Raw genomic sequence first — 23,002 nt, 5'->3', positions numbered from 1 at the left:
TAATTTAACTTCATGGAATCCCAAAAAACAATCTTGGGTGCTATTACATACCATCCATAAGTGCTTTTCATAATAAAAAGTACCATATAAAGACTAATATGGTAGGCAGTATCTGTTTGGGTTTGTCTGGAGGTAGTTCCAAAAATGAATAAGGCTCTGTAATAGGAATATGAAGCTTTTGGATAGGGCCATGACAAATATCCTGGTCTCTGAAAAAAGAAAAGGAGCTGGGATTGGCAGCTAGGTGAAAACTTTCCTAAAGCAGCCGACCATCAAAGTAGAGAAACATGACATTGGTTAAATTTCTGGGAACCAACAGAAGTTCTAAGGCCTAGATCAGGGGTACTTAGAAGAGGGCTAGGAGGTACATGCAGGCAGGCAGAGATGGAGCGCTGCCACCCATCACCCCACACTGCTGCCTCCCTGGAGCAGAGCTGGGGGGCAGGGGGCAAGGGCAGTGGCTCCTGTCTGTGGGCCACACAGGCACTGCCTGGCTGGCCAGATGCATGGGGGGGACTCACGTGCGGAAGCTACCTCCAGCATCTATCACCCCGTGCCACTGCATGCAAGTCTCACCCCCCACCATGTACAGCCACTGTCATCCTCCCACTCTGCGACCGGCACCCCCCTGCGCTCCATGTCTGGCCACTGCCACCCTCTCCTCCGCGCTCCACCGGAAGTGTACCCAGAAGGGGTACAGAAGGGATACACTCCTTAAAAAAGGTTGAAAACCCCTGGCTAATACTGAAAAGAAGGCTTTCCAGGCACCATCTGAGATATTATTGGTACTATTTAAAAAGCAAAAGAAAGATGCAGATTAACGTCATAAAAATTTGATCAATGATACAAAATTTGCTGGTGACGTGCTTGTACTCTGACCAAACAGACTAAAAATCTGAAAACAATATAAGCTCAACATAACATTTAAAGTGTTTTAGACCCAAAATCAGGGTGTTCTATCATCACATAGTTTCCTGAGAACAAAACAATTAAGGAAAAAGATGGCTAGCACCTGATTTTGAAAGACGTTAAAGTCTATAGGTGGCAATTAGATCGTCATTTAGAAAGCTAAAGTGTGATTATAGACAGGAGAGTGACATTGTGATAATGTCACATACTTAATAAGCAGAGCTCTTTGATGTATGTAGAATCAGACTTATCTAGTTGCTTTAGTGACAAAAATAAATTCTTGCTGCTTTGTATTCCTGATAGCACTGAAGAGCCGACATAGCTTTTAGAGAATGAGCAGAGTTTTTTTTTTCCCCCTGTGGCTCATGCATCTTCACAACAGAACTGCTAAGTTTGTTTCACTGACTTGGTTGCTGGTGGTGCATTAGCCAGAAAGAACACAGTTTGACTTTCAGATCTCAAGCTGACTTACAGGGCTGGCTGTTGGGAAGAAGTCTCTCTCTTCCTATAATCTGAAAAATATTATCTAAAAATCTCTGAGAGGCAATACTTATGGAACTGCATGATGCCATTTTTAGAGTCACTTTTCAGAAAATAAACACTGCTTAAAAAGAAAGTTGTCATGAACGTCTACAAAATCTCAAAGTTAAATGCATCTGCTGATCCATGTCCTGCTGATTGATAGTTGCTTCCTCTATTTGTGAACTGTTCTCTAAATGAGCTTTGAAAAGGTAAAAGGAGGACCAATAAAGGTTTGATAAAGATGAAGGGTCAAGACGAAGAAAAGGATGTTGGAATTCAGTGAGGAACATGAAAAGTGACAAACAAAGGACTCTACCAAAATTTCTGAATAGAAAGAAGTGCCTTGTGCATAGAAAAACTCTTCCTTTGGAGGCTGGGTGTGAACTGTTAGATGAGATTACAAGATTAATGCTATTAGAAATTAGATTGTGCATTTTATTGTATGCGTTCTTTTATGCGAAGGTTTGCCAATAGATTTGGTGCTCTAAGCAACAAAAATATAGCAGTTCAAATACTGTATACAAAGATGTGCTACTGTTGATCAGTATTACAAATTTGTGGCTTGATTCTGCGGGGAAATAAAAATGGAAACGGAAACCCAATAACTTGCATGGGCTATCTTGAGATCCTTTACTAACTTGATCATGGTCATTGTGGTTAATTAAATAGAAATTGTAGGCATATACTGCAGAAACATGGAAGAGATCTCAAGGATAAGCTAGTCCAGGGCTGTTCAGATCTGGTGAGGCTGTGAGCCCCAGATGACACCAGCACGTGTTGCACAGGCTGCACACTGTGAGGATGGGCCCCTAGGACCCCCTCACTGCACAGGCTGCTCCAGCAGTATGCAGACCCCCATCCTCAGCCATGCAGGATACATTAGCAGAAACTGAACCGCCAAGGAGGTGGCTGGACAGAGCGCCTCTGGGCCAGGCTCCTCCTGCCTCCCGCAAAGCCCAGCTCTGGCAACCACTCACCCCGCAGCCCCGGCCCAACCCCGAAGTGCCCCCAGATCCACGCGGGAACTTACCTCGTGCCTCCGTCCACCACGCATGCAGACAGGGCGTGGGGCCATGCTGCAGCTACCCTGGCCGTGCACCGGGGGCAAGGGGTGGAGTCAGAGAAGAAGCTGCACGTGCTGTCCCCAGCTCATCTAATTAGGTGCAGCTGGGGCAGCCCTGCGCCGCACAGCCCTTGGGGCAGTGGCGGCAGGACACGGCTCACTGATGAGCCCGGGTCTGCAGGGGTAAGCAGCTCCCCTCCCTTCACTGCCGGCTGGGGCCCACGGGCCGGCCCTACCTGCCTTGTCTCGCTGCCACCGTGGCTCCGCGCTCCGCGGCAGCAGTGGCTCCATGCTTGGTGACAGCTCTGTGGCGGCGGCAGTGGCTCCAGGCTTGGCAGCAGCTCTGCACTCTGTGGCGGCGGCTCCGCCGTGGCTCCACACTCCGCGGTGGCTCCATGGCAGTGGTGCCCCCATGGGCCAGATAAATGGCTTGGCACGCTGCATGGTGGCCCACGGGCCATATGTTGAACAAGCCTGTCCTAGGGAGTACGCATGGGCAGGCGGGGGTGGGGACGGAGTGCTGCCACCTTCCAGGAGCAGGGCTGGGCCGGCGTGGGGTGAGGGCAGCGGCGCCCCTCAGCAAGGTGGGGAAGCTTGCATGGTAGCTTTTCCGCCCTGCAGAGGGGCTCTGTTGCTGGCGGTACACCCCCACTTTGGCATCCAGCTGTGTGCTACCCCACCCCCCTGCTCGGTGTCCAGCCGCCAGGGTACTTAGCCAGAAAAGGTTGAAAACCCCTGGAGTAGACAATAAGGCCAGGTCTACAGTTGGAAGGTTGTTCCCATACAGCTATGCTACACCACCAAAGCATATATAATGGGAACGCACCTTTTATCAGCAAAACCTGCACATTGTTTTCTGATGCATTTGTATCTACATTATGGGATACGTTTCTTAGGATTCACCCCACCTGACTAACATAGCAAAAATTTGTAGCATAATTCTGATCTGGAAATATTGACCACAAAGGAGAAAAAATACACCCTGATTACTTGAACCTCAGCACATGGATTAAAGGAGCCCTTGATTTAATGTGTACTCTAGGCCACACATATCCATTGCTTGATTTCTTTGGGTGTTGTGGTTTGGAAATGCAGAAGCATTCAGCACATTATACAAAAAAAGAGCAAAATAAGATCTGTGGCTCTGACTTTGCAATCAGATCAGAGCAGGAAGTTCCACATGCATATGTTATGCTCACAAGCATCTCTGCAAAGATGTAGGAGTTAATCTGCCTTGATCTGATCCCAGGATCAGCTCCTAAGATTTTAAATACACTTTCAAGAACACAGTAAGTCTAAAACCATATTGCTCCAGATTAGTTTTAAATAAAATGTCTCTCTAAAGGCATTTGCATAAACAGAATACAGGATATCTGTAGGTTCCCATGGTGTTCACTCATACACCCAACTCTTAGGGACCTCTCAGGTTTCACCATTTCGTTGGGATCTGAACAGTTAGGTGTTGGAGTATATGCCTTGGAAGGTCTTCAGGGGGGTTCTCACCTGCCATGTTTTTGATGGAAAAATAAGTTATTACCAGGAGTAGGATGTTACATCCCACCTTCCCTGGGGTCTTCCGAAACCAGTCTAGTCCAGTTTCCTGATTTGGGGCTTCACTTCCCCTACACCCAGCTTTACACCAACCTTAAGATGTTATATCCTGCTCATCTCTAAGGTGAACTCCAGCAATAATTATTTTTGCCTTGGTTTTTTTGGTTTTAAAGGAAAATAGGCTATGGACTTCACTTGGCCTGAGCTCCCCGTCCTCGCAAATACGTGCTTGTGGTCCCTGCTATCCCTGGGTTACCTTGTTATTTTGGTCCAGACTCCTGGCTCTGTGTTCCCTTTGCAGGGTTCTTGGCTGTCCACTCCCATCCAGAGTCATCTGGGATCCACACCTCCTCTTCAGGTATGTACTTTAGCCCTTGTGGGCTTTTCCCTCCTTCGTGTGCCCCCTCCTGGGGCAGCCACCACTGCTCCTCTCTGGAGCTCCCTCCTCCTTGGGGCTCTTCTGGTCCCACTGGAAACCTCACTTCTGGTCTCCCTGACTTCACTCCCAGCGGAGCTTTTAACTCTGCCCTAAGGGGTTGGGCGGTGAATCAGCAGCAGCACATTACCATAAAATGGGTCCATGCTGGGGCTGGAACCAACCCCGTCTCTTCCTGGACATGTTGCGCTTTTTCTTTTTTTTTTCCTTTCATTGGCGCAGTGTTTTTATCCACCGTGGTTTTGCTCCTGCTGGACTTCCGGTTTGAAGGCATGTCCCGCCGGCTCGGGAGCTCTTCCCTTTGGGGTAAGTTTTCCTTCAGGGCATTGCCCCTATCACAGTATCCAAGACAATTTCATAGACATATGCTTTCTTCTTTTAAGTCTAAAAATTGTGTATCCGCATACGTATTTGTTTTTAATGAATTCTCACCAGTGTAGGAAAATTACTGGCTTTAACTCATTGCAACCCATCAGATGAAACAGTCAAATTTAGTTTGTTTTGGACTAATTTTCCTTTTACTAGTTCACTTACCAGAAAAATGCACCTACAAAACATTTAAAAACAAATGTAGTTTGTGCATGAAAATAGAAGAATGGACATCTGCCTTTGGTGATTCTCCTAGAGCTATGTACCATTTCTTTAATTCACACAACCCATCAATATGGCATTCATAGCAGTATTTTGGAAAAATTGGTTTTAAGTTTCTGATTAAAACAGCATCCAATGTATGCTCATTTCATAATACTAGAGAACATGATCTGAAGAAGAACCATAATTCTGGAAGTCCAAACTGGAGCCATGCTAGCAGTTCTGCAATAGGAGTAGAGTATCAAACTAAGTCATTTAGGTAAACACACAACTGAAACACCTATGAATGCTCAACTATTGACCTAGTCCTCCTTTCAAGGAGAGGAATTTAGCCTGTGCAAACTGCAAGGGAGCACAACTAGAAAATCCAAGAAAGTCTTCAAGATACTTCAAAATTATCTGGTCTCTCTTCAGGAACTTTATCGTACAATTCAGTTCCTTTTGCAGCATGGACCCATTACATCCATATTTATACACTCCTGTTTTTCCCTAACACAAATTAACCTATAAGTTGTCATAAATGTAACCTAGGATCTTATCTTGGGCACATTGTTACTACACATTATCAACCAAAGATTCTGACACAGGTCTGCTTCATTTAACATCCAAGTTTTAAATCATCAGCATGACTTAACATAAGACGATGAATTACTTTACTGATTCCAACTGGCTCATGATAGACTCTTAGAGGCACTGTTCCTCTCATCTTTCTGCCCCAATCAAACATAAGATCAACTAACAGTTAGCACTAACAAAGGAAAATAATTTCAAGTATTTATAATCAAACAATATAGCAATAATCAAGTTGGCTCTGAGGTCCTAGTGCTTGGACTTGCAGGTCTTCTAGAGGCTTTAGAATCATGGCTGCCATGCTACAGTAAAACACAAACTGTTCTTGCAGGCACCTGTGTCACAATAAGTCCTCCAAACTGACACCACTCCAGTGGTCACAAAAGCATCTAGAAACATTAGGTACCTTGATTTTATCCTTAAGACTAGGGACAGACATTACACATAAACTGGTTTAAGTGATCAGAAACTGGTTTAAACCTGTAACAGAACAGAAGTTTAGTGCACACAAACCAGTTTGAAAATGGCTGAAACTGATCTGAGATAAACCTGGTTGAATATAGTATCAGACTTAACAGATTTGGGTCAAACCAATTTATGCAATGTCTGTCTCAGGCCCTTTTCTGGTTTCAGTTAAATCAGAGTCTCCCAGCATCCCAGCATGATCTCTGGGCTGGGCAGGGCTCTCTGGTCCAGAGAGCTGGGTTGGCTCCTACCCTCTGCTCCCCCATGGGAACTCTGGCAGAGACTGCATGTACAGGGGTTTGCCCAGCTTCCTCCTGCTCCACTCCTCCCCCTCACCACTCCCTGCTCAAGCAAGGATTCCTCCCCTCTGCCTTACACAGAAACTTCTCAGCATTAGCTTGTGTTATTCACCTAAATCTGCTGTCCTCCAAACTCTGCTTTCAGCTTTGAATGTTTTTGTGCCTTGGGTCTCTCTTTTTTGAATGTTTTGCATTATCTAATATACCCACAAAATGTCAGAGTACTGTTTGCCTCATGGCTGATTCTGGACTGGTTACTTTGCTTGGGAAATTCTAGTTGTTTTGACCTGGTATAATTTTGGATCTTGCAACAGTCTAAGTCTTTCCCCAGGATCCCAATTAGGATTAAGAATACGGTTACCCACAACAAAATTACAAGACTCATTCCTCTGCCTTATATCAGTCACAACCCTGTTTCACTCTACTTCTGCACCTTCTGTTTAAAAGTCCTTCTCATTTTTTTTTTCAACTTTTCAAAATTGTATAATACGGATAATGGTTGGCTCCTTCTACCTCAGCTAACTACAATTATCAAAGACATTAAATGCTGCAGAATCAGATATTGTCAGAAACATTTTTACTGGTTGACTCTCACCACTTGCTGATATAGTAAAGAACTGTTTAAACCTTTTACAGTTGTCCTCCGAATTTTCATAGACTTTTAATTCCTGTAGGGTTTTTAACTGCTCCATTCGTCGACTCAGGGCATGTCTGCACTCCCTCTTGATTGCACTAGGGAGCAGTGCTGGGTGTATACCAGTAGGCTTGCTGTCTTGAGAGCTGCCCTCCAGTGATTACACTACAACTGTTTTGTGGCACAGCTCTCACAGAACAGGTGTGCCAAACTCTCACATGTTTCTCTACACTGTAGTCAGGAGTCACCACAGGTATCTTTCATATTTTTTAATTCAATAATCACTCACTGCCAAGTAGGATGATGAACACTGAAGGGAGCAGACATCTGAGTTATAACCTGTAGCATAAAGCGCCACATAAAACAACTGTTTCCACTGAACCATCAGCGGGCCTCTTCAAAGGTACAGCCTCCCCCTCACCCCACTCCCAAATGGGAAATACTGAGCATCTTCAACCTTTCAAAAGAAAAATCAGAGCATTTATGATCAACAACACATCTCAGGGGAATGAGTCTTAAAAGGATGCAAGCTGTGTAACACCCTTGTGGCAGGAACCTTGTCTTTTTATTTACCTAAAAGGCTCACAGAGATCAATGGAGTTATAATCAGGGGTCAGTGACCTATAGAGTGTGGGCCAGATCCAGCCTACCAAGTAGTTTCATGCAATCAGAATGTCAGCAGCATTTCAGTGACAATAGGAATCGGCAGCTATTTGACAGAAGAACCAGCACTGGTGAATTGGAAGCATGGTGGGGGATGGAAAGCAGTGGATGGGTTGGAAGCATGGCAGTGGCAGGAAAAGCAATAGATGGATTGGAAATGCAGTGGGGAAAGTAGTAACGGCTGGATATCAAGCAGTAGCCCACTTTCAGAGCACTATGCTATTTTGGCCCACCCTTCCTAAAAGGCTAGTGGATCCCTAAGCTAGGTGAATAAAAATGGTAAATGATTATCTCTTAATACACAAACGAGGGAACATTTACCAGTAATACATGAGCAATTTTCTGTAGAGCAAAGTGGGTGTGCTCATGCCGCCACTGAAGTCAATGGCAAAACTCCAACGGTCCTAACAGGGCAGGATCAAGAACTGAATGATCCTGCTGTTCATGGGACTTTCTGAAAATGAGATCCATTTATCATTTAAATATAATCAAATATAAACAGAGGATAATTTTCATCACTCTGGTCTAATGTAATTAAGAAATAATGGTATTTGAATGCAATGTTGTCACAAGATAATGGTCTCCTGCTGCTAGATAAATACCAAGTCAGCCAGCATTTACTGAAAATAAATACTGAGGCAAAGACTCAAATGTTTGCCAAAGCAAGACAGATGCTTCCTGTGAAAAGCCTCCATACTAATGCACGTTCCTGTTCCATAGAATGACATGACGCATCGGTTGGCATTTGGTCCACTAACGCCTGTACAGCATTGGACTGGAAACTGCTCATTGTATACCCATTTGTGGCCATTTGATCCAGCCTGAGGAACTCCCCAAAGTTCTGGAAATTTGGCAATTAGCATTTCCACCACTCCCACACCACAGGTTTCCAAGCCCCATGGGCCAGATAACATGGCCCTGTGGGCAGGATCACACTGGCACGTTGAATCAGACACCAGCCCTGTGTGCACCAAATTGGGTCTACAGACTGGATCCAGCCCATGAACCCACCTCATACCACTCATGCAGTCTGCATTGCCAAAAGGCTGCGCACCAATGCTGTTGCACAGATGTGAAGGAGCTAAGTTAAAAAAGACAAGTAGTCTGGGAGCATAAGGTGCAGTGTACATTCCCCTGGGTGCTTGCTGCCAGACAGCAGCAGGCACCAAGTTGAGTTAAACACTTAGGTACATCGTCAACCTTTCAACAAACCTCCCTCAGGCTCTGAAGACGGTTAATGTTGCAGAGCCAGAGAGAGGGGCAGAGAAAAAACTGTACTCACCACCTGGCTTCAATCACCTGGGGCTCTGATACTTGCTGGGAACCCACTCCCTGCACAGAAGCTACAGAGCTGGGATGGCATCTCCACTCATTCCCGGCGCTGCAGGAACGAGTGCCAGAGCTGGGAGCTGGCAGCAGGAGAGACTGCCAGCACAAACTGAAAGTGCATGCAGGGATGCAGTGGTGAGGCCTCCAAGGCCTCTCAGGTGAGGCAAATTACAGCTGATGTGGAGCCTTTCTCCCTTTTAGCTAAAGGGAGCCAGCTGTGTGTCAGCGACATCTGTGGACTGGCACTGAGGAACAAGCAGCACTCTCAAAAGCTTCCCGGAAACTGGATCTGGTAGCAAGCTGAGGGGGAAGCATGTCCGACAGCAGATGGGTGAGGAGCAGTCTGTCTGCTCACCTTTTCCTATGCTAATAGTGAATGGACTGCTAGGCATACCTGGAGTAAAAAGCGGCGCTTACAGCAATGACACTGGGGCGCAACTGTGATTGTGACTATTGCAATATCCACAGGTACAAGGCAGGAATGTAGGGGTGGTGGAGCTCCCAAACTTGGCCCCTAAGGCCATATGTTAGCCATTAACATTGTTATATTGGATCAACCCTAGCAGAAGAGGTGTTGATTGCTCCTCAGAGGAGAACAGTGACTGTTCCTCCTACTGATAATTCCATTTAAGTCATGGCAAGAGAGGCAAGCTAAGTACTATAAATGTTCTCCCTTTGAGGAAAAGGAAAAAATAATCTTTAACCAGCAAGGGTTCCAAATAAAGACAAGAATGCTGAACTCGATGAGACCTGCCCTCAGATCGATGCCAACTCGGTGACAGTTAAGTTTACATTTCATCTGACTCCTGATCTAGAATAAGGTTTGGATAAGTCTCTCTAACTCCCCTTTCCTAAGGGATCCAAGCCATAAGAGTGAGAATTTTGTCCATTTATTTCAAACAGCTGATATCTGACAGGATAACAAAGGGCTTTCTTTAGAAATCAGGAAAAAAATTACATAAATTGTGATTGTTTAGTTTGCTTTTGATCAAATGAAGGTTTCTTCATACTCAACCAATAAACCACACCTGAGAAATCAGGTGTGGTTCTGTATAAAACAATGGTTTGTAGTGTGTCCAAACTATGATTAATTAGAATATTCATGCATATCACTACATTTTCTCTTATTTAAGGCTAGAAGAAACTAGCAAATGTGAAACTGAGCAAATATTTTAGGATTCCAACAAGCTTTCACACAAAATATTTAACATTACTATACTACTACCTCTGTTAAGCTACACTGCCTCATCAGTGTTTGATTTTCACAATAGATGGTTCTTACAAATTAAAAAGCTATTTATAAAATGCTAACAAAACTGTTCATTTTGTTGCCTGATAATGTATTGCTAATTCATTTGAAGCAAAATACAAAATATATATCCTGCTATGCTGAACAAGAAATTCTCTATCCAGCAGCTCTGATCCATACAGCAAGAATAAGATTCACAACTGGACCAGCTGTTAAACCACCTTCTTTGTAATTTATTTATAATGGCCGCTACTGAGTAGTATTTTCATTTCTAAAACATTATTGCTATATAAAAGATTAGACCAAAGACTGATCTTGTATTTGATTTCAGCCTAGGTTATATATGGATACCTGGTTTCATGATCTTGTTGTAAAAGAAGAAATTGATAGTCACAGAAATATATTTTTCAGAGAATTGAATTTACCTTCCATCTACACAGGACAGAAAGCAAAAGTAATATTGTCACCTGTGCAAGTTTAAAATAAGCTTTATTTCTCAATACCATTGGCAGCCATGCATACAAGGAATTGCTGTGTTATACCTCTGCGACAGCACTTTCAGCAAGTTCAATCTGCTAGTGGTCTCCCAAAGTAAAATACCTGCTACAGACAACGGGGGTTTGCTCAATAAAAATGTCAGAATCGGGTCCATTTAGACTACTTCTAGTGTGCTACACTTCAATTGGCATTAAATTTAGGCTTTGACCCTGGAACGATATAATTCATGGGTAACCTCCTCCACCCACTTAGAACGCCAGTGACTTTGAGGGTCTGCAAACAAAGCATTTCACCTTCATGGCTCTCTTTGCAGGACTAGGGCATTACTGCCTCATAGTCTTTAAAACTTAAGGACTCTATTAAAATTTGGTTGCACACATGTGCATATGCCCATACCCAGTTTTTCTGAGAGCAAATCAAAAGCTCAAGTTAGGGGTTTCAATTCAGCTTCTATAAAATAAATACTCCAATCACAGTTAACATTAAGTTGTTCCTAAAGCAGTCTCAGTGGAGAGACCTGGATTGAATGAACATAACGAACTATCTTCTCACATCTAAGTAAAAGTGATACCATTGTTGAGGTCATGCCTGGTTGCAGAACTGCAACTGCTCTTGCTACACCTGTTCACAAACAGCGTAGTTCAGTGCAGCAGCTTCCATTCAAACTAACTAGTGTAGTTTAAAAACTAATTTAAGAAAAGGACTTGGATTTTTTTTGATCACCATGCTTATACATTCTGCACTGAAACCTATAATAGCAATCAGCAACCATATTACCACACAATGGGCATTTTCGTAAATATTTCTATTCTAAGATTTATTTACCTGTCAGACTTGAAAATGCAATGCAGCCTATAGTTGTAGCTTTGGTTTCTAAATTGAAATCCAAAGTTTTTATTTTAATCCTTCAGGTGTTAAAATAGAGAAGCATTACAGAGCCCCATCTCCTGGTTTAAGTGGCATAAAATCTTGTTTGTGCTCTGTAAACTGGGATGAACTTCATTTTCTCTCTTTTTACAACCTGATGTTAACTGACAGTGATTCCAATGGTTCAGATAATCATCTAGGTAGGGATACCCTGGATGCATACAGACATCCAGGGAGGTTTGGGGAGGTTAGATCACATTAAAAATGGCCACCAGACCTAACTTAGTTTGCACAGATGTGGACCTTACACTAAGAGTGAAGACAGAAGTGCCAATTTTTCCCAATCTGGCCACAGAAAGCAGTCTATAGCTGTAACCAAACAAGTGCATGGCTGCAGACAGCTTAAAAAATGGCCAATTGGGTAAAAATCTGACCCCTCATTACATGAGGTATCAGATAAAGATGATTCAAATAGTAGCATCTTTTGTAACTTGTGTCTGAGGAGCTCCTAGCTGGTCTCTGTTTTCAGAATGAAAGCAAGGAAAGAGAACAGAGGGAATTTGGTTTGAGGGTTTTTCATCCCCCCTGTATGGTGTGGAAGGTGCACTGGAGCACCCCTGAGGTGGGGGAGGGGGCTCCAAATCACCCATCCCACCCTTCAGCACCAGCTGGGGAGCCCCAAGAATGAGGTCCCTCCACTACCTTTCCCCTCTCTCATTCTGAAAACAGTGAGCACTGGCAGAGAGGCATGGCCACTGCTATGGGAACCTGGCTGCAGGCTCCCAGCTAGCAGCTAGATTCCTCCTCCCCACCCCACCTCCAGAATCAACAGTAAATTTCTGTTTAGTTTAGAGTAACATTGTAACTCAGAATGCTTTGTAGAACCATGTTCACCAGGGCGCCCCAAGGAAAAACAAGGACCAACGATCATAAACTCCTATACGACCATTTTAGGCTGGTCATAAGAAAAAATGTCTTTACTGTCCGAGCCCCCCGAAACTAGAATAAACTCCCTCCAGATGTGGTGCAGGCACCTACTCTGGACTCATTCAAGAAATGCTTGGATGGTTATCTTGCTGGGGTCCTTTGACTCTAGCTGACTTCCTGTCCTGGGGCAAGGGGCTGGACTTGATGACCTTTGAGGTCCCTTCCAGGCCTAACATCTATGAAATCTATTAAATAACCTCCCCATAACCTCCCTGAATGTCTGGACACAGCCCCTGAGTCTCATTGAGCACACTGATGTGCCTAGCATATTTTCCTTCCTCAATCCCATAGGACTCTCCTAAACCTCTTATGCACTCTGGACATCTGCGACATATTCCTTATTAACAGTGGTGTAACTGGAGGAGAGGGGTGTGATAGGGGCAACCACCCTAGGCACCAACTTGTGGGGGTGCGGGGCTGGATGAAACAAAAAGCTGCTGCTGCCAGTAGCCATGCATTTGCTATCATAAACTGGAAACTACTGCTTCCACTTTACCCGACACCTGACTGCATCCCTACACTGGTGGTAATTAACTTATTAACTGCTTATTAACGCTGTAGTATAAAATACCCATTTCACGCTGCAGTAGACAGGCTCCACTGAGCAAAGATTTCACATTCTTTAAAATGATGCAATTCAAGAACTTAGCAGTAAACTCCTCCTGCAGCAGTGATGAGACAACATGAGCTGAATGGAGGAGAATTACAACAAATGGGACCATTAGATAAAATCTTTCCTATTAATAGACAAACACAAACCCAATCAATTGCTTATCTAAATTAAATAGAACACCTATAAATACTCAGTAGACATATATGCCTGCCTCTTAACAGATACAAAAGTTGCTTTAGGTAAACTGCTAAACACTCTGATGGATGCATCCATATTTTTCAAACATCTTACATACATTCTCTATAGCATCCTCAAGACATGTAATAACTAATTTCAGTAGGTATCATTTTTAGAAATAGAAGCCCTACTGAAGTTTATATTCATTTACTAATAAATAGTAACTTCTAGCAGTGCTCATGTCTTTTTCATTCTTCTTTATCTAATCTGGTGAGCTCTGTGAAGAAATCCAATCCCCCTCCCTCTGCCATTCAGTTGGGTCAACCCAAGTGACCCCTCTCTCTCCTGGTTTTCTTCTTGGTTGCAGCTGGTCAATTTGGTGACCTGGACAAATAAATTCCTATAGAAAGTGGGGGCATTTTGAACACAGCAAGCAAATGCCCCAGGCTTCTGTCTGGAGATTTTCTGTAAGTAAAAAACCCCTGGAAGAGCCAAGAGTTTTTATGTGCAGGCCAGTCGCATCTTAAATGGACCACTGTGTCCAATCTCTGTACTGACTCACATACTTATGTTTGGTGTTATCACCAAACTTGCTAAGTAGAGGCTGGGGATTGACTGGTTTATGTTTGCTCAAAGTGTATTCTGTCTTCCTCATACTACTCCCCTCTCTTCCCTCTGATGAATAAAGGTGTCAGGTTACAGCTTGCCTTGCTGTGTTACTGTGGAGGGGGGAGAGAAAAAGCCTTCCCACCCCCGTTGCTTGGCCAGCACAGTTTGTGTTTTTATTTTCCTTCAGTTCTACCTGATGCTTTGGGCTGAAAGAAGCACCCAGAAATATTATGGTGGACAAACCACCCACAAGGTTTGCAGGGTCTGTGTGTCCCAGGTTCCACAGAGCCCTACCAGAGACCAGTGCCCGGGTGGTGGCAGCATTACCCCAGGTTTGTGGGTGTTCTCCAGGAAGTGGGGCAGCCAGCTGTACGCTCCCTGAGGGAGACTCCAAGCGTGGTTTTGGGCCTGGCACAGTGAGGTGGGTGGTTCTGCACAGTAGTGCCCCCTACTGTGAACACCAGAAGCTCTACTAATAGTAACCAATCAAGGATGGAAGAAGAGAACCACTACCCTCATCCAAATTTAACTTGACACAAGGATTTTCAGGAAAGTAGATCAGCACTTCATTTCAGGCCAATTAACTAAAGTAACTAAAATAAATATGTAGCTAAAACAAATATGTACTATATTGTTGACATTATCTGTGGGTGTTGACAAAATGAAATATGTATTTTTTACAGTACAATATAATAAAATGTTTGGTAGTTAGTCTTTGAAAGGTATCCTCTTAAAAGAATGAATCCTAAGTGGGTTCTTTGAGCTTTACAGGTGGGCCATAAAACATCATACCTGACCAACCTGATTGCCTTTTATGATGACATGTCTGCCTGGATGCAGAGAGAGCAATGGATGTGATATACCTTGTCTTTAGGAAGGCTTTGATATGGTCTCCCACAGCATTTTTGCAAGCCAGCTAAGGACGTACAGGGTGGATGATAGTGTAAGGTAGATAGAAAACTGGTCGGATTGTCAGGCTCCAAGGGTAATAAGTAATGGCTAGATATCTTGTTGCAGCCAGTATGAAGTGGAGTGCCCGGGGTTGATCCTGGGACTGGTTTTGTTTAATATCCTCATCAACAACCTGGAAGATGGGATGGAGTGCACCCTTAGCAAGTTTGGAGATGACACCAACCTGGGGGGAGTAGTAGATACACTGGAGAGTAGGGATAGGATTCAGAAAAACCTCAGCAAATTGGAGGATTGGACCAAAAGAAATCTCACAAGACTCAACAAGCACAACTGTTAAGTCCTGCACTTAAGACAGAACAATTCCACACACCAGCAGAGGTTGGGGATTGATTGTCTAAGCAGCAGCTCTGCAGAAAAGGACCTGGGGATTATAATGGATGAGAGGCTGAATGTGAGTCAACAGTGTGCCTCTGTGGAAAGGAAGGCTAACAGCCTTCTGGGCTGTATTATTAGGAGCAGACAGAGGGAAGCCCCTCTATTCACCACTGGTAAGGCCACATCTAGAGTACTGTGTCCATTTTTGTGCTCCCCACTACAGGAAGGATGTGGACAAAATGGAGAGAGTCCAATGGAGGGCAATGCAAATAGTTAGAGGGCTGGGAAAAATGACTTATGAGGAGAGGCTTAGGCAACTGGACTTATTTAGTCTACAGGAGAGAAGAGAGAAGGGATTTTTATAGCAGCCTTCTACTATCTGAAGGGTGATTCCAAAGATGGAGCTAGACTGTTCTCAGTGGTGGCAGATGACAGAAGAAGGAGCAATGGTCATAAGTTGCAGCCAAGGAGATTTAGGTTAGCGTGGCAAAGTGGGGCTCCCTGCCTAGCCACAGTGCTAGGTTCCCCACTTGCCTTTGGGCACGCCTCCCCACTTGATTCACTTGCCATGCCTTGTTCTTATTAATTAGGATGTCAGTAAAGCAGGAGGCTGCCCATTTTATGCCCTGATGCTAGGGGGTGCTATCTGCGGCTCTGAAACTCCCCATCACCACAGCCCATGCCTCGCAGATGGCATCAAGCTGTTAGTCCCACCAGTCCCACACTAGGCTCCAGAATCCTACTATCAGGACTCCCCTTTGATCCCTCCACTCAGGCGGCCTACTCCGTCATCATTTGGGCTGCTGAGCTCCCTGTAGCTATCTCCTCTCTTGGGTGTGGTCCCCCCAGGACCTTCGGCCACACAGGTCCTGGCCTCACCTCCAAGGCCAGGCTGGACCCCAGGCCCTCTGCTCTGAGCATCCCTCACGGTGGGCCCCTGGCCCTTTCGACCTTCCTGGTCCTGGCCCCAGCATTGACCAGTCGAGGGTATTCTACCTCAGGCCTCTGCCACTAGCCCCTTCACTCTCTTGGGCCCACCTTCTGGCCCATACCAGGGGTTAACCCACCCGGTTGTGGGAGCTGGAGTACCTCACACTACAACTGGTGCTCCAGGGTCTCACAGGGGACTCTCACTCCTCCCCTGGAGTAGCAGGTCGTGGTGCTACTTAAGATCTTAGCAGGCTCCCCTCAGAGCCTGTGAGAGCCCTAAAGTGGCGAGTACCCCAAAGGTGCTCCACCACAGGTAGGTATTAGGAAAAAAATTCTCACTAGGAGGGTAGTAAAGCACTGGAATAAGTTACCAAAGAGGTTTGTAAGACCTGGTAGGCAAAGTCTTGTCTGGGATGATATAGTTGGGGATGGTCCTGCTTTGAGCAGGGGGTTGGACTAGATGGCTTCCTGAGATCCCTTCCAACACTAATTTTCTATGATTCTATGATCACAGAAGAACAATATCAGGAGATGTTACACAGGGAAGCAATTTTGTACAAATTCTACAGAAGCAGAAGAAACTATATATAACTAAGGAGCTTATTATGTAGGAACCTGTTAGTACTTCCACAATGTGAAAAAGGAAGTAACATCCCTATAATGAATATCAACCAGGCCTTCATGTAAATAGATCTATCAGAAAGTCATTTGATTAATCATTACTTAACTCTGACTCCAAATGCCAACACTCATTACACACAGAACCTTGATCTCCTTTTCATGGGTTTCCTTTCTTAGAGTGCTTAAGATGAGTTGAATTTAGTATGTCTGTTCTGAAGTATGTTATATGTTAAAGGCCCTTTGGCAGGAAGTGTGATTGTGAGATTGCACATTAGAGCCAATCACATCTTACTGGTGATGCAGGGAGAGCCCGATTCTGGGTTCCCTTTGCACTGGCAAGAAACAGGCTCACATGGCAAGGAGGCCTCTTTGCAAAAGGAGCTCCCAGCCATGGGGACATGCACAGCTAGAATCAAGAGTCCCTCAACTGATGGGAGGTGAAGCTGGAGCCAAGAGCCCTGTGTGGGCTGTGGGTTTCACATACCCCTGAGCCTTGGGGAGCACAGCAGCCATGATCCCCAGGGCTTGTGGGCTGCACTCTGGGTATGATGCACCCCTGTGGCTGAGAGCCCTGTTACCTGAAGCAGCTCCACTTGTTTTGGTCATGCTCAACACTTCTTTTTGGAAATAAAATATAACTAGAGATAATATGGTTTTGAACATAGCTCTGGCAAATGTGTGTTCTTGGGAGTCTGGGCTGAATCCTTCCTAAATAACATTTCTTACAGGAGGCCTTACTTGTAACACAAGGGATTATATTGCTGCATTGGAAAAGTAGGACATCTCCAAAGGCTGAAATCTAATACAGTGAGATGGCACAGCTGGCATGTATAGAGTTGTATTTAGCCAGCTTAGCTGCTTTGAAAAGTTTAGTGCAATTTGGAAGGACTTCTTGTCCAAATTTCGATAGCTCATGGCATACTTTTCTCTTTTTTTTCTATTCCTCCTTCTGCCCTCCTTTTTCCTTTGTTCTTATATTACTTATTGTTTGTATAGCTTGTTTTTTACATATAAAGCAGATATTTATGCTTTTCTAAAACTTGAATTTAAAAAAAAATAAAAGGAAAAAAATATATGCAAATTTACACCTTGGTATTGAGATGAGGGTCTGGTCGAGTAGTCTCAAAGAAAAGTTTGAAAAATAACTTGCCTTTCACAAAGATCCAGTCCCAGTAGATCCTCCCAACTTCATTTCCGCCAAGGAACACTAGATTGGATAAAATCAACATTGAAGTTGAAACAGCTGCCAGGACAGCATGAAGTCGACGACAAATTCTCGGTAAAAAGAAATGATCCTAAAGAGAAACAAAAAGTCAGATAAAATTACAATAAAATGTAATTTGACAAAAACACCAACAAACCAGCAACTGAAAATACGAAATACTTATGGCAGACAAGCTTTCAAAACTCAGGGCCAAATAACAACAGAAGATATCTTGAAGTGTGTTTATTCTCTGGTAAAACTCCCCATGAAGCTGTCGAGAGAATTTTTTTCCTCTGTGTAAGAAATTCAGGATTGCCTGTAGCAATTTCCAGGCTTTTCAATGTAATAAACAATATCAGCATTAAATGAAGCATTTCCTTGGTGATTTTAACAGACATATTTTGCACATGTTAAGTTCTAAATCCTATTGGTTTCAAGGACGATACAGCATAATGTAAGAAACTTATATTGTGTACCATAGGTTTTTTATTCTAAAGCCTCTCTATTTATTAGTCAAGTCTGTAGGAAGCTGAGAGACTCTTGGAAAGTTATGAGCACCCACAATTCCCCTGGGAGTTTAGGCTATTAACCGTGAATCGTTCAGCCTCTCAGATATTCAAATCTCAGGTCATAATTCTGTGGGAAATACTCTAATTAGGACATCTCATGGGTGTGTACATGCACCACACGTGCACACACGAAGCATTAATTAGTTTACCTTAATAGCCACAGACAGACTAGAATGAATTCTTATATGCCAAAACCAATATAGACACATGCCCAAAAAATGGTCTTAAAAATACTGCCAGGAAAATAACTGGTAGTGTTGTAAAAGTTAAAATAGACACTTGTGGATGAAGGAATGTGAAGGCACAATGCCCCAAAAAGAATGGCAGATTCAGGCAAAAAAGTAAACTTACAAAGTATTTTTGAGCTGTAGATCTTTTGTGAATTGAATGTTTGCTACAGTTGATTGTCAATCCGTGTATGAGTCAGCATGACTCAGAGAAATCCTAGTATATATTTTGCTGTAGTAGTAAGACTCTAAATATACTATAGTTCAGGCACAATAGAATGATATGTGGAAATGCAGAATTTAAATCAATAATGGGAAGTCTCCCACACAGCTCTGGAAAAAACATGCACAAAATATAAAGGCTGGGATTTTTTTATTGCAAAGCTGATCTGTAAACTACATCACAGGGGACGAGAACAATGCACATATTCCCCCAATGCTATATGCATTACACTTCATTGTGAAGACCGTTTAAATACTTTCAAAATAGAATTCCTAGGGAAGGTAGACCTTTTCTACAGCACTAGGTGGACCATAACTCAGATGATACTTTCAATGTCTTGCCCTCCTCCACTTCAAGGTAGGCACCTCAAGGAATATGGCAGCTTCTGAACACTGCATAGCAACCATGAATGATAGTTTAAGGCAGGAAATACAGTAGTATCCAAATAAGATTGGAGGGAGAAATAGGCAAAACTATCACCCAAAATGGAAATCTGATAGTTTCACAACTCAAGATAGTATAGCTTTAGCATGTATAACTGTTTTCTTTTAGTTAAAAAAGACCCCAAGCCTACAACTATATGCACTTTAATAAAAACATTGAACACCTTAAAACAAAGGAAAAGTCATTAGTGATGACTGTACTATAGGCAACCTGTCCTGGGGGAGTGGCACTACAGTAATTTACAAAGATAAAGAGTAAATCACTTTTATCTTTGAAGACAGAAACCATAGCTCCACTGAGCCATCTGAGGGCTGTGCTACAGATAATTTTCATTAGCTCTGCTAGGCACTGATCCAAAAAGCAGTAAAGATTTTCTTGGGAGTCTTTGATTTCACTGATGTTTTTACTCATCTGTAGCAAAGGTAGAAAAATCAAACTAATTGGTTTAAAAGTTTCATGTCAGGCAGAAAAAGCCAACTATCGATGAACCTGAGCAGTTACTGTGGTCAAATTAACAGATTGAAGCAGTCATTTACCACCGAGAACGGACTGAGGTCAGTCAAGCTCAGTGATTCTTAATTAGGGTGCCGTAGCACCTGGGGGTGCTTGGAGAGCCTTTCAAGGGTGAGGTGGGGTCCCATGCAATGTTGGCACTGTTAGATGTGCAAACTTGACTCACAGAAGTCATGATAAACCCAAAGATTACAACTAGGAATCCACGGTGTCAAAAATATTCTGACCAGTTTTGCTCTGAGTTCTTTGCAACAGAAAAATTGCTCTATTATTTTTTCATAATCAAAGAAGGAGTGAAAACTAAAAGTTGGCATTTTCCAAGGTGTCTCAAGCCTAATGAGAGATGCCTTGAATCCAAAACAGTTGAGAACCACTGGTCCAGATAAACAGCACTTGATTTAAACAGTTTATGATTTAAATAGCTATCAGTCTGTACATTTCTGAAGATCTGACAGTGTTTTCATCAAAGCCAATATAAAAGTAGGTTGTTGTTTTTTAATCTTTCTGTCACTTCTTGGATGATCAATTTAATTGCAACAAGGCAAATGAGAGCACCTGCTACAAATTTACTTCAGTTCCATATGTTGTTATATCCTCAGTCCCCTCTCTCTTCAATCCCTGCCAGGAGATGTGGCATTTAATAGCTGGAGTTTTACAATAACTGGTGGTGTTTTATAATAAAAGTTTTCACCCCTCAGTCAAAAATAGTGTACTCTCATCCACGATCCTTTTTTCCTTCCACTCCTTTCCTTTCACTTGGTTAATTTAGTTTTCCCAGACTGTAAAATAAACTTGTTGGGGTCTCCAGGCACCTGTATTATACTCAGATCCTCAGCCCAAAATGCAAGACAGATGGAGAGGGATGTACAAAGGTTGCTTTATGCAATGCTTGCACTCCTCCCAAATCCTCATACAAACATTCAGTTTCTCTTGGAAGAGTAACTTCCAGAACAGGCAGCAAGAGGGCCAGCCTTGATCTCAGTCACTATAGGACAGGCAGTGAGACAGAGAAGCGATAAGCAAAGTTGCAACAGGCTGCAGTGGTGGTGAGAAAGATGCTGGAAGATGAATTGCAGAGACAGAGAGGAAGCCCTGACTAAGGCAGGTCTAATCCTTAGAGGTGGAAGGAAGAGCCTACCTGAGGCAAGAGTGAAGAGCTCAGATGTGGGAGAATGCAATGATTATGAGGAGATGGGTGGCACACCCCCAAAGGCAAAAGGTAGGCCCCCCAGCAGGGTTATAGGTGGTCTTAAATGTGGGGGATTCAGGTACAGAGCAAGGCAATGTCCATGGACTGAAATATGAACTCCTCCCATTGGGAGCAAACCCCCTTTTAAAGTGATAAGGGGTGTAGGACTTCCAGAGGGGAAATTAGGGACTTATTTTTGAGGAAACTTGAACTGGGGTGAAACAAGGGGGAAGTTTCACTGAGCTCTCAGGAGAATGGTTAGTCCCTGAGAGCAAAGAGGGCTTTGAACAAAAACCAGGGAGCTCCAACAAAGAAAGAAAATTCGCTATGTCCCAAAGTGAGCAGAGATCAGAAACCATGGGAGCAGCGCCTTTGAGAGAGGTGGACAAGAGGACAGCTGCTACTGGGAGGCAGTCTTGGCAACTGCAAGAGCCAGAGAATCCGCAGAGCAGAAAGGTGGTAAGTAGGTTAGAACCTAGTCTGGTAGGAGGTGGGAAAAAGAAAACTACCCCAACACTGGAGGTAAGAGATTGGGGGCTGAGATTGAAAAAATCCTGAGTAGAAGAAGGATATTTATAATACCTCCCCAGTGACACAAAGTGGTGGACTACTAAGAGCCTGTTAAAAAAGAAAATTGTAAGTGTTACATTTGTGGAACTGTACAAGGATGTTGGCGGGAGACCTAGAGGCTGTGGTGTGATAAAGTGTAAAGATGAGAACTCAGCCCCCTGGAGGCCATGAACCAAATGGACCTCAGGGGCAGAATTTTGAACTAGGGGAGGAGCTGAGATGACCATGGAGTCCACAGGAACAGAATCAGTAAGAGCTGGGACCTTAAAGTACAGAAACTATCTGATCCCACCAGGGACAAGAAGACGGGTCATGTGGGAGCCAGAGTCACTAGCATAGAAGACAAACAGCTCATGCCTGGTATGTTGGCATGGGAAATGAGAGACACCATGAGTGGCTGGACCTCCCCAGCAGGGGCCCCTACCCCCTGCTACTTGAAAGATAAGAAACTGGCATTGGAGGGCTGCAACCAAGTAGGCAGCTGGGTAGGAACCAGGAAGAAAGACCAGCAGCTGGGGAGAACCCCTAAAAGTAAAAGGTGGTAGGGCTGGGGAGCAGCGGCTGCATCTCATTTGGTTAAACTGTAACACATGAGGGCAGGCAGGGTAGTGGGCTAATTAGGAACTCCTGACCAAGGAGAAGGCCACATGATGCAAAAGGGGCGGAGCCCAGAATACTAAAAGCTTGCCCCCTCAACCAGAAGAAGTCTGAGCTGTCTGAGAGCAGACCTCCTGCTGGCCAGGGTGACAACAAAAGGGAACCCAAGCAGCACTGGGACCCAGGGAAGCTGCAACAGCCAGTAGCTATGGGCCAAATGGATGGGACCCTGGGAGACCCCAGAGGATGTTTAAGAGGGCATTGCATCTAGCACAGATTTACTAGAGGACTGGGTGTGGCTGACAGGGGTGGTAACGAGGCCACAGAGGTGCCTCGGGGCGCCTGCCATAGAGCCCTCTGAGGGTCAGGAACCCAAGGGCTGAATTGTGACCAGCCTTGCTCGGACCAGGGGGGCTGGGAGAGACCATGAACAGCCTTGCCTGGGGGCCAAGGCAACATAAGGCTAGGGCCAGGGCCAGGGGCCCAGAGCCCAAGCAGGGCAAGACCAAGGCCAGGGGCAAAACCAGAGAAAACTGGCATGAAAGTTCGCGGTAACGCATGTGGCAAACTCTTTGCTGTTCACGCCACATTAACCC

At 44.2% G+C, this 23,002-nt stretch overlaps 1 protein-coding gene across 1 annotated transcript in view; it reads right to left on the bottom strand.

The window, feature by feature from the left end:
• Window positions 1-17,952: 17,952 nt before the first annotated feature.
• Window positions 17,953-23,002, bottom strand: part of HHAT (hedgehog acyltransferase) — a 323,485-nt gene continuing 318,435 nt past the window's right edge. The window contains exon 11 of the mRNA XM_019515898.1: window positions 17,953-18,165. Within this exon, the coding sequence (XP_019371443.1) occupies window positions 17,953-18,165 (213 nt within the window). The remainder of the gene's footprint in view (window positions 18,166-23,002) is intronic.

Source organism: Gavialis gangeticus, unplaced genomic scaffold, assembly GCF_001723915.1.
Source record: "Gavialis gangeticus isolate Ggan-Ray unplaced genomic scaffold, GavGan_comp1, whole genome shotgun sequence".
In the NCBI taxonomy this organism is placed as follows: domain Eukaryota; kingdom Metazoa; phylum Chordata; order Crocodylia; family Gavialidae; genus Gavialis; species Gavialis gangeticus.
The sequence above is the reverse complement of the archived record's forward strand: the minus strand, read 5'-3'. Positions and strand labels throughout refer to the sequence as shown.